General features: G+C 43.3%; 1 protein-coding gene across 3 annotated transcripts in view; it reads left to right on the forward strand.

The window, feature by feature from the left end:
* Positions 1-11014, forward strand: part of SCLY (selenocysteine lyase) — a 41149-nt gene that overhangs the window by 10261 nt on the left and 19874 nt on the right. For all 3 annotated transcript variants that reach the window (XM_011980312.1, XM_011980313.1, XM_011980314.1), the window contains 3 exons: positions 8322-8449; positions 8658-8822; positions 9837-9943. In XM_011980312.1, the coding sequence (XP_011835702.1) occupies positions 8322-8449; positions 8658-8822; positions 9837-9943 (400 nt within the window). The remainder of the gene's footprint in view (positions 1-8321; positions 8450-8657; positions 8823-9836; positions 9944-11014) is intronic.

Here is an 11014-nt window from a genome sequence, read left to right on the forward strand (position 1 = left end):
AAAAAAAAAAAAAAAAGAAAATCAGTTGACCATAATATGTGAGGGTTTATTTCTTGACTGTCAACTCTATTCCATTTACCTATATTTCTATTCTTAGATTGGTACCAAACTGTTATGATTACTGTAGCTTTATAGTAAGTTCTGAAATAGGAAAGTAGGAGTTCTCCAAATTTGTTATTTTTTAATATTGTTTTGGCTATTCTGCATCTGTTGAAATCTCAAAAGAATTTTAGGATCAGCTTGTTAATTTCTGCAAAAAGTCTAGCTAGGAGTTTGATAGGGATTGAATTGAATGTGTGGATGAATTTGGTCAATATTGCTACCGTAACAATATTGTTTTCCAATCCATTAACATGTGATGTCTTTATATTTACTTTAATTTCTTCCAGCAATTTTTGCAATTTTCAGGATTTTTTGCACTTTTGTTAAATTTATCCTTAAGTGTTTTATTCTCTTGATACTATTGTAGATGGAATTGTTTTCTTATTTCACTTTTGGATTGTTCATTGCTAATATATGTAAATGTAGTTGACCCTTGAACAGCATGGGTTTGAACTCTGTGGGTCTACTTATATGTGGGTTTTCTCCTATCTCTACTGTCTCTATGACTTCAGGATCAACCCCTTTTCTTCCTCCTCCTCAGCCTACTCATTGTGAAGATGATGAAGATGAAGACCTTTATGATGATCTGCTTCCACTTAATTAATAGTAAATATATTTTTTATTCCTTATGATTTTCTTAGTATTTTTTTCTAGCTTTATTGTGAGAATACAGCATATAATATATAATATACAAAATATGTGTTAATCAAGTGCTTATGTTATCATTTAGGCTTCTAGTCAACAGTAGGTTATTTGTTGGTTAAGTTTGCGGGGAGCTGGCTGGGTGTGGTGGCTCACACCTGTAATCCCAGCAATTTGGAAGGCCAAGGGGATACGGATCACTTGAGGTCAGGAGTTCAAGAACAGCTTGGCCAACATGGCAAAACCCCATCTACTAAAAATACAAAATTAGCCGGGCATGGTGGCACATACCTGTAATCCCAGCTACTTGGGAGGCTGAAGCAGGAGAATCACTTGAACCCAGGAGGCAGAGGCTGTAGTGAGCTGAGATGGTGCCACCACACACCAGCCTGAGCAACAGAGCAAGACTCCATCTCAAAAAATAAAAATAAAAAGTTTTAGGGGAGTCAAAAGTTAGACATGTATTTTCAACTGCATGAGTTGTGCCACGCCCCTAACCCTCACATTGTTCAAGGGTCAACTGTACAGTTGATTTTGTATGTTACTCTTGTATTCTGCAACTTTGCTGAATTTATTAGTTCTAATTGTTAGTCTTTTTTTTTTTTTTTTTTTTTTTTTTTTGAGGCAGAGTTTCACTCTTGTTGCCCATGCTGGAGTGCAATGGAATGATCTTGGCTCCTGCAACCTCTGCCTTCTGGGTTCAAGCAATTCTCCTGCCTCAGCCTCCTAACTAGCTGGGATTACGGCATGTACCACCATGCCCAGCTTATTTATTTTGTTATTTTTAGTAGAGACGGGGTTTCACCATGTTGGTCAGGCTGGTCTCGAACTCCTGACCTCAGGTGATCACCCAAACCTTGGCCTCTCAAAGTGTTGGGGTTACAGGCGTGAGCCACCATGCCCAGCCTAATTGTTAGTTTCAATAGGTTTTTTAATGGATTCCTTAGGATTTTCTATATAGAGGGTCATATCATCTACAACTAGAGATAGTTTTACTTCTTGTTGTCCAATTTGTATTTCTTTAATTTTATTTTCTTGTCTGATTGCCTTGGCTAGGACCTCCATACAATGTTGAGTAGAAGTGGCCAAAGTGGATATCCTTATCTTACTGCTGATTGTAAGGGAAGGCATTCATTCTTTCGTAATTTCATATACTGTTAGCTGTGGGTTTTTTATAGATGGCCTTTATCAGAGAGAGGAAGTTCCCTTCTGTGCTTGGTTTGTTGGGTGTTTTTATCATGAAAGGGGTATTGGATTTTGTTAAATGCTTTTTCTGCATTTATTGAGATGATCTTGTGGGTTTTTGTTCTTTATTCGGTTTGTAATGTTGTATTACCTTAACTAATTTTTGGGTGTTAAACCATTTAATCCTTTTCATATGTTTTTAGATTTAGTTCACTATTATTTTGCTGAAGATTTTTCTGTCAGTATTCATAAGAGGTATTAGTCTGTAGTTTCCTTGTGGTGTCTTTGTCTAGTTTAGTGTCAGGGTGAAACTTGCCCCGTATAAATCATGGGGAGTGTTCCCTCCTCTTCTGTTTTTCGGAAGGGTTTGTGAAGACTTGGTTTTCATTCATCTTTAAATATTTGAGAGTTTGCCAATGACAACATCTGGGCCTGGGCTTCTCTCTGTGGAGAATTTTCAAGTTGCTGATTCAGTCTCTTTACTTTTTATAGGTCTGTACAGGCTGTATCTCTTTTGAGTCATTTTCAGTTGTTTGTGTCCTTCTAGGAATTTGTGCATTTCATTCGTTACCTAATTTTATTGGCATACCATTGTTTATAGTAGTCTCTGGTAATGCTTTTTTATTTCTGTAAGATTTATATATCCCTTTCATTTTATTCTTTTTTTTTCTCTTGATCAATTTAGTTAAAGATTTATCTTTTTTAAACTCTTTAAAGAACTAACTTTTGATTTTCCTGTGTTATTTTTGTAGTCTCTATTTTATTAATTTCTACACCAATCTTTATTAACCCATTTATGCCGGAGGTTGCAAGTTTTTTTGTGTGTGAAAAATCAGACCTTGGCAATAACCTTGAGCAGTAGGATATAAATAACTCCCACAAGCTTAGCGTTCCAGTAATGGAACACTAGGCATAAATAGGTTCTTTCTACTTGTTTTAGGTTTGATTTGTTCCTTTTTTCCAGTGTCTTAAGGTGTCTTAGTTATGATTTGAAAAAAAATTTTTTTTTTGAGACAGAGTCTTACTGCTCAGGCTGAAGTGCAGTGACGCAATCTCAGCTTACTGCAACCTCCACCTCCCAGACTTGAACAATTCTCGTGCCTCAGCCTCCCAAGTAACTGGGATTACAGGTGTGTGCACTACCGCATCCAGCTAATTTTTGTATTTTTAGTAGAGACAGGGTTTTGCCATGTTAGCTGGGCTTGTCTCAAACTCCTGACCTTAAGTGACTCACCCACCTTGGCCTCCCAAAGTGCTGGGATTACAGGTGTGAGCCACCACGCCTGGACCTTCTTTTTTAATGTAGGCATTTACAGATACAAATTTCCCTCTAAGCACTGCTTTAACTACATTCCACATGTTTTAGTATGTTGTGTCTTCATCTCCATTCATCTCATAAAGTATTTTCTAGTGTCCCTTGTGATTTTTTTCTATGACCCATTAGATATTTAAGAGTGTATTGTTTAATTTCCATATGTTTTTTTAATTTCTAAGATTTTTTTTCTGCTAGTGATTTCTAATTTTCTTCCTTAAGAGCTAGAAAATACTTCGATTTAAATTCTTTATTTTTTTTTATTTTGTAGCCTAGCCATATAGTCTATCCAAGAGTATATGTCAAGTGCACTGAAGGATAATGTATGTTCTGCTGTTGTTGGGTGGAGTGTCTTGTAGATGTCTATTAGGTCTACTTAATTTATAGTGTTATTCAAGTCTTCTGTTCCCTGTTCTCTTGTTAAAATTCTGCCTAGTTGTTGTATCCATTATTAAAAATGTGATTTTGAATGATCCTGCTATTATTAATTGGTGGTCTGATTAATGGTTGATCACACTATTAATCAGTTTCTCCCTGCAAACCTGTCAGCTTTTGCTTCATGTATTTTGGTGCTCTATTGTTAGGTGCATATACATTTATATTTGTTATGTATTATGGATGAACTGGTTCTTTTATCATTATAAAATGTCTATCTTTATCTCTAGTAACTTTTTTTAAGTCCCTTTTATTTTATGTAAGTATAGTCATTCCAACTGTCTTATGGCTGCTGCTAGCATAAATATCTTTTTCCATCCTTTTACTTTTAATCCGTATATGTCTTTAAATCTGACATGTTGTAATACAGTGTAAGAGACATATTGTGGCTTTAAGATTAATGATAGCCATAGGCCCATGCAAACGTCTTGCAGGGCTGACACTGTGTCAATTAGCAGTATGACGCAACATGGCCTAGGGATTTCCAGCCCTGGCTGGGGAATTTCCAGGAGGTAAGACCACCTCAGCATAGATGGAACTCTCATAAACCATAAATACAAAGCTTACCCTTACCAAAATAGCTTAACTCCCTTACGGAAGAGAAACCTGGTAACTGACCTGGACTAAATACAAGATAAGAACGGGGAAGAATCCCTGAAACTCTGAGAATGCTCTCCGGACAGAGACCCTCCGGGTCAGGCAGTCATGATACCTGAATGTATCTGACCCTTGCCACCTGCCTGCTCCTGCTAGCTATCTTGTAAGAGCGCTGCCAGAATAAACTGCTTGAACATCACACAGCATCTAAGACTTATCTTTGATGTGAATAATACGAAAAGGGAAAAGTCACCTTTGGGGAAGGTTAACTAGGCCCACCCCAAGAGCCCTGAGCAGGACACATGGGTCTCCTGTAGATTCTTGTTTTGTTTTGTTTTGTTTTGTTTTTTAGACAGAGTCTCACTCTGTTGCCCAGGCTATGGAGTGCAGTGGCACGATCTCAGCTCACTGCAACCTACGCCTCCTGGGTTCAAGCCATTCTCCTGCCTCAGCCTCCCGAGTAGCTGGGACTACAGGCACCCGCCATCATGGCCGGCTAATTTTTGTATTTTTGGTAGAGACGGGGTTTCACCATGTTGGCCAGGCTGACCTTGAACTGATCTCAGGTGATCCATCAGCCTTGGCCTCCCTAAGTGCTGGGATTATAGGCGCGAGCCACCGCACCTGACCAGTTCTTTTTAAATCTAGTCTGACAACCTCTGCCTTTATATTAGATTGTTTAATCATTCACACGTAATGTTACTATTGACATAGTTGGATTACCACCTATATTTTTACTTTTTGTTTTCTAGATGTCTCATATATTTTTTGTTTTCTTTTCCCCCTTTACTGTTTTCTTTTGCATTAACCAATGTTTTCTAGTTTAACATCAAAATTCATTAGTGCTTTTTTCACTTTTTAAATTATTTCCTTAGTAGTTATCAAGGGCTTACTATATACGTATAAACTTATCAGTATTTATTTCAGATTTATACTAACTTAATTCCAGAAAGACGTAGAAATGTTACTCCTATACAGTTCTGTTCCTTCTTCTTTTTTGTGCTTTTATTGTTACCGGTGTTACATCTATATATGTTACAAACTCAACAGTACATTGTTACAAATATCTTTTTTTTTTTTGAGACAGTCTTGCTCTGTCACCCAAGCTGGAGTGCAGTGGTGCAATCTTGGCTCACTGCAACCTCCACCTCCCAGGTTCAAGTGATTCTCATGCCTCAGCCTCCCAAGCAGCTGAGATTACAGACATGTACAATCAGGTCCATCTAATTTTTGTATTTTTAGTAGAAACAGGGTTTTTCCAGGTTGGACAGGCTGATCTTGAACTCCTGGCCTAAAGTGATCTGCCCACCTTGGCCTCCCAAAATGCTGGGATTACAGGCATGAGCCACTGCACCCAGCCACAAATATCATTTTAGTTAATTTCCTGCCTTTTCCCTCCCCTCCCCTCCCCTCCGCTCCCCTCCCCTCTTTCCTCTCTTTTCTTTTCGACAAGATTCCACCCTGTCACCCAGACTGGAGTTTGGTGTCACGATCACAGCTCACTACAGCCTCAACTTCCCAGGCTCAAGTGATCCTTCCACCTCAGCTGCCCTGGTAGCTGGGACTACAGGCATATCCCATCACACCCAGCTGATTTTTTATTTTTTGTGCAGATAAAGTGTCCTGACATTGCCCAGACTGGTCTTGAACTCCTGGGTTCAAGTGATCCTCCTGCCTTGGCCTCCCAAAGTGCTTACAGGCATAAGCCACTGCACCTGGCCAATTTCATGTCTTTTAAGGAAGCTAAGGGAAGAAAGAACAAGTGTATATTTATAGATTTTGTTCGAGTAACCTTCTTAGTTGCCTTTTCACATTATCTTCATTTGTTCCATGGATCTGAATTATCATCTGGTGTCTTTTCCTTAATAGACAATTCTGCTGTCTCCTACCTCCTTTGTGCTGTTCTCATGAAATATTGTGTTATAGCCCTAACAAAATAATTATATACATGTCACTTTATACAGTTGCTTTTAAATCAGTTGAGAGAAGCAATATACAGTTACACTGCCCTTTTTTCCCTTTATTTTTTTGAGACAGAATCTCTTGTGCGGATTTCAAGATACTTTCTCTGTCTGTCTTTGGCTTTCAACATTTTCATTATCATGTGTCTGGGAGTGAATGTCTTTGTGTTTTATCCTACCTGGAATTCATTTAGCCTCTTGGGTGTGTAGATTAATGTTTTCCATCATATTTGAGACATTTTCAGCCGTTATTTTTCAGAGACGTTTTCTGCCCCTTTCTCTTGCTCCTGCCCTTCTGCTACTCCTGTTTTCCATATTTGGTGCCTTATGGTGTCCCACATTTCTCTGAGGCTCTGTTTATCTTTCTCATGTTTTTCCTCTCTTATATTTGGATTTCATAATCTCTGTAAATCTACCTTCATGTTGAGTAAATGTATTTTCTGCCAGTTCCAACAAACTCTTGAGCCCCTCCAGTGAACTCTTCATATCGGTTGTACTTTCCAACTCCACGATTTCCTTTTGGTTCTTTTTCATAATTTCTCTCTTGGTTATCTTGAGGACTCTCTGTGTGATGAGCCACTGTCATCATACTTTATCTCTTTAAGTACAGTTGCAGGCAGTTTGTATCGCTTGCCTTTTTTCCTGCTTTTCCACACACTGAAGATACCAGTTAGAATTATTTCAGTTTTCCTGTTCCTGGGATTGCTTCTGTGTGGTCTAGAATCAGTCATTTACCTGTTTGTTCATCCTGGGTTTTCCTCGGCCTTGGGGATCGTGGATTGTTCCTGTGGATGGAGGAAGCATTTCGTTGTTTGATGTAGGGCTAGGGAGGGCTCATCTCCAACTCTCAGTGCGTTTCCCCAGGAGGCGTCTCCCAGGAAGGGAGGGCCCACAGTGGGCGCTGCATAAGGTAGTGGCAGCGGACCCCGCCCACTTTTCTCTGTGACTTCCCTGGACAGAGCTGCTTTTGCTTTGCTCCTCTGAGTCCCCTAGCAGATGCCTCAAGCTCTTCCCCCTTTTCTAGATCGTTCCCCCAGACAAGGAGCCTGCCTTGTGCCTGTCGTTCCTCTCTGGGCGTGTGGCGCTGTCTCAGTCTGAGGTCAGTGCCTCTGCTGCTGACTTGGTGTACGGGAGCAGGGAGTGCTCGGACATTGGGACACTGTCCTCTGCCGGCCTTGGTAGCTGGCCCCTGCCCTGCGCTTCCCGCTGTCCACCCTGAACTTGCATGGCCACTGGATCCTTTCAGATTTGCCTTTAAGTATTCTCTTCACTGTTAATTTAATGCCATCATCTTGCTACATTTTAGGGACTCCTCAAAATTCCTAGTCCACATACCTCACCGCTCCCCCTTTTATTTGAGACAGTGCGTTACTGTGTCACCCAGGCTGGAGTGCAGTGGCGTGATTACCCTATGTTGCCCAGGCTGGTCTTGAACCCCTGGGCTCAAGCAGTCCGCTCACCTCGGCCTCCCAAAGTGAGCCACTGTGCCCGGCCAGATACCCTTTGTTGGTGTTTTGATTTGATTCTTATTCGGAGAAGTGGCTCTTTTCTCTTTCATTTCAGTAGGACCCTGAGCGGGCAGTGGATACATTTGTTTTTCACCATTTTAAACTCAAAGGACTAAAGCTGAATAATGTCGTCTCCTCTGCTCATTTTCCATCCGCAGTAGTGAGACTGTCCGTGCCTGCGGCAACGCCTGGCGCGTACGAGTGGCTGCATCCGCACTGGCTGGGTGCCGAGCACATGGCAGTGAAGAGCTGTGTGCTAGGACCCTCCCCTAAAGCAAGAGCCTGTGTCCCTGTTGCCACTTCCCCTTCGGTCCCTGTAGAAGCAGAAAGGCACATAGGTTCCACGACACAGATCCACCCACTGCAGCCACGTTAAAGACGCGTTCACATTGAAGCACCCGACAGTGACGCTGGGCGAATGATGATGGGCGGCTTATATTCTTCTTTATAGTCTTCTGAACTTGGGCAACAATTTACTTTTATAATTGTAGAAAACTGTTTTGTTAAGCTCTGTTGGAATACAATTTTGAGAGGAATCAATTTGTGCAACTTAGTTCGGTACCCATGTTTGTTTCCCAGCGGTCACCTTTGTCCCTGTGTCCAAGGTGAGCGGGCAGGCAGAGGTGGATGACATCCTCGCAGCTGTCCGCCCGACCACACGCCTTGTGACCATCATGCTGGCCAACAATGAGACCGGCGTTGTCATGGTGAGTCAGCCTTTGTTTCTCTTTAAGGAGAGCTCATGGGGAAGAACAGCGGCTTAGACTCATGGCGTTTCAGGTTTCCCAGCTCTGGCTTCTCCCATTTCTCTGTTCACTTTGATAACATTTGGCCTGTGCTCACTACTCCTGATTTCTGTCATTCAGTTTTCATCAAATCGGAGCAACATACTCAACTGTTTCCTTTCCCCGTCAGCCTGTCCCTGAAATCAGTCAGCGCATTAAAGCCCTGAACCAGGAACGGGTGGCAACTGGGCTGCCTCCCATCCTTATGCACACAGATGCTGCACAGGCCTTGGGGAAGCAGCGCGTGGATGTGGAGGACCTGGGCGTGGACTTCCTTACCATCGTGGGCCACAAGGTATGTTTGCAGAGGCCTCCTCCCTCTGTGGACAGAGTCTGCTGCGCAGGTGGCTGTTCACTGCTCGGTCCGTAAGCCTCACTGCCCGCTGTGAGCCAGGCCTTGGGGGCACTGCGAGGAGCAACATGGGATCCCTGTCCTCAGGAACTTTAAGAGAGGAGCCCCACATGGCCAGCAGGCCAAGTTGAATGCCATGGCAGGGCATTCAACCCACATAGGGCAGGGTGGGGCGGTGGACCAAGCTAGGGGAGGAGACGTCAAGATCTCAGGGAAGTAAGGCAGGGGGTTCGGACAGGCGGCGAGTGTCTGCAGCGGACAGAGCATATGCAGAGGGCGTGGGGTAGAAGATGTGGGGACAGGAAATTGTTGCTTTCTCTAATGTGATTTCAGATGCGGCTCCTCAACAAAAACTTACCAGCTATCTTTAAGGTGGGAGTATGGGGGAAAGAGTTAACAGTGAACACCCTTCTGAAAATTTTGCACATCTTTCTGACAGCTTACCAGGGCCTGAGATATTTTTAGTACTCAATTTTGAAGCACAGTCCTCAGCTGGTTTCCAAAGGAGTATCTATGGTGGCCTGACACTTTGGCACTCCAGAGTTCTGCATTGTGTCAGTTGGAAACATGGAATCATTTGCAGGAAAGGCCGTGGCCAACTACTGGTTCCAACTCCTCTCTATTTATGCATTCTCTTTCTCTTTTTTGTTTAAACCGTGATCCATATGATTTGAGATCCTTGTACAAATTCTATCACATGATGTGCGAGGGAGAGCTGCCTGCCACAGAGCTGGGCACGAGAGTCTAGCACCTGCGCTGCCTCCTAGGTTGGGGTTCCACCCTGCCCCGAAGGCTTTTGTGACTCTGCATGTCAAAAGGGGTGACCCTCAGAGGCGCCCCAAGGAAGCACTGTGCATCGCAGAGCATTTCTCCTGTGTGCCTCTAGGCACTTAGCGTGTCTACAGAGTAGGTCCTTGGAAAGTTCTTGTTGAATAAATGACCAACTTTTCCTTCCAGTTTTATGGTCCCAGGATTGGCGCACTTTATGTACGAGGACTTGGTGAATTTACCCCTCTCTACCCTATGCTGTTTGGAGGTGGACAAGAACGGAATTTCAGGCCAGGGTAAGGCAGAAAGTTAACAAGGTCTCTGACCTACTGACCGTGTCATTTGTAGAGCAGTGACATTGTAAAGAAACATGGCGCCATTTCTCCGTCTCGTGGAGGCTCTGTAGCAGTGTCCACACTGCTGCTGTCAGAACTGACTCCACTGATTGATCTCACACCGAGGACTTACAGGACCTGCGGTCTCTTTGGGAATGATTGAAAGCAATGAAGGAAATCTCTGTTTCTTTTAACTGCTCCAACGCATCCAATTCCCCTTGTAATTTTGGCCCAGCCCACTGAAGAGATAACTGTTGGACCCTTCATGGCTGAGGCCTGCTGCTGTTTTAACTTCGGGGCCACACAGAAGCACCCTGGTCTCCTTTCTGATAGCTCCTGTGTCCCCTCTAGGTACAGTGACGTGAACTGGGAAATTAGTTGTTGTCCCCACTACACCTTGTATTAGAAACTTGTTAACAAGAGGCAGAAACAGTAACAGCGTAGAGCTGGAGGTGGAGGTGGAGGTGAGTTCCCAGGTTTTCTTCTCACCTTATATATCCCACACTTAGTGCTGGAGAAGCTGGCAAACCTGAAATGCCAGTAAGGGCAGACACAAATTGCCCCAACCAAAGCCTGTCCTCTCTAGTCAGTGGACCAGGAAAGGAATGGCCTAGTAAGACAGAAGACTTGTAGACAACACCTGCTTTACTCCAGCCAGATGCTACAGGGGATATTGTGCGGCCACGCCTATCCACGCCTGCAAAGATGGAGCGGGAAGCCCAGACTTCCGCCAATACAGGCTGTAACAAGGCATCCCACACCGCCCCCGGGTGTGTCAAGAAGGCCAAGTAGAGAACCAGGAGTTAGGCACCCCTACCGTAGTGTCAGCAGAGACCATATAGGGATCTTGGACCCACACCTGTCAGTCACAGGGAGTGTCCTCCCATAGGGTGTCAACATCAGCCAAGTAAAAAATCTAGACGTTGACCAGACATAGGCTCATGCCTGTAATCCCAGCACTTTGGGAGGCCGAGGTGGGCAGATCACTTGGGGTCAGGAGTTTGAGACCAGCCTGGCCAAGATGGTGAAACC

The sequence above is a fragment of the Mandrillus leucophaeus genome, unplaced genomic scaffold (assembly GCF_000951045.1).
Source record: "Mandrillus leucophaeus isolate KB7577 unplaced genomic scaffold, Mleu.le_1.0 Scaffold21, whole genome shotgun sequence".
NCBI lineage: Eukaryota > Metazoa > Chordata > Mammalia > Primates > Cercopithecidae > Mandrillus > Mandrillus leucophaeus.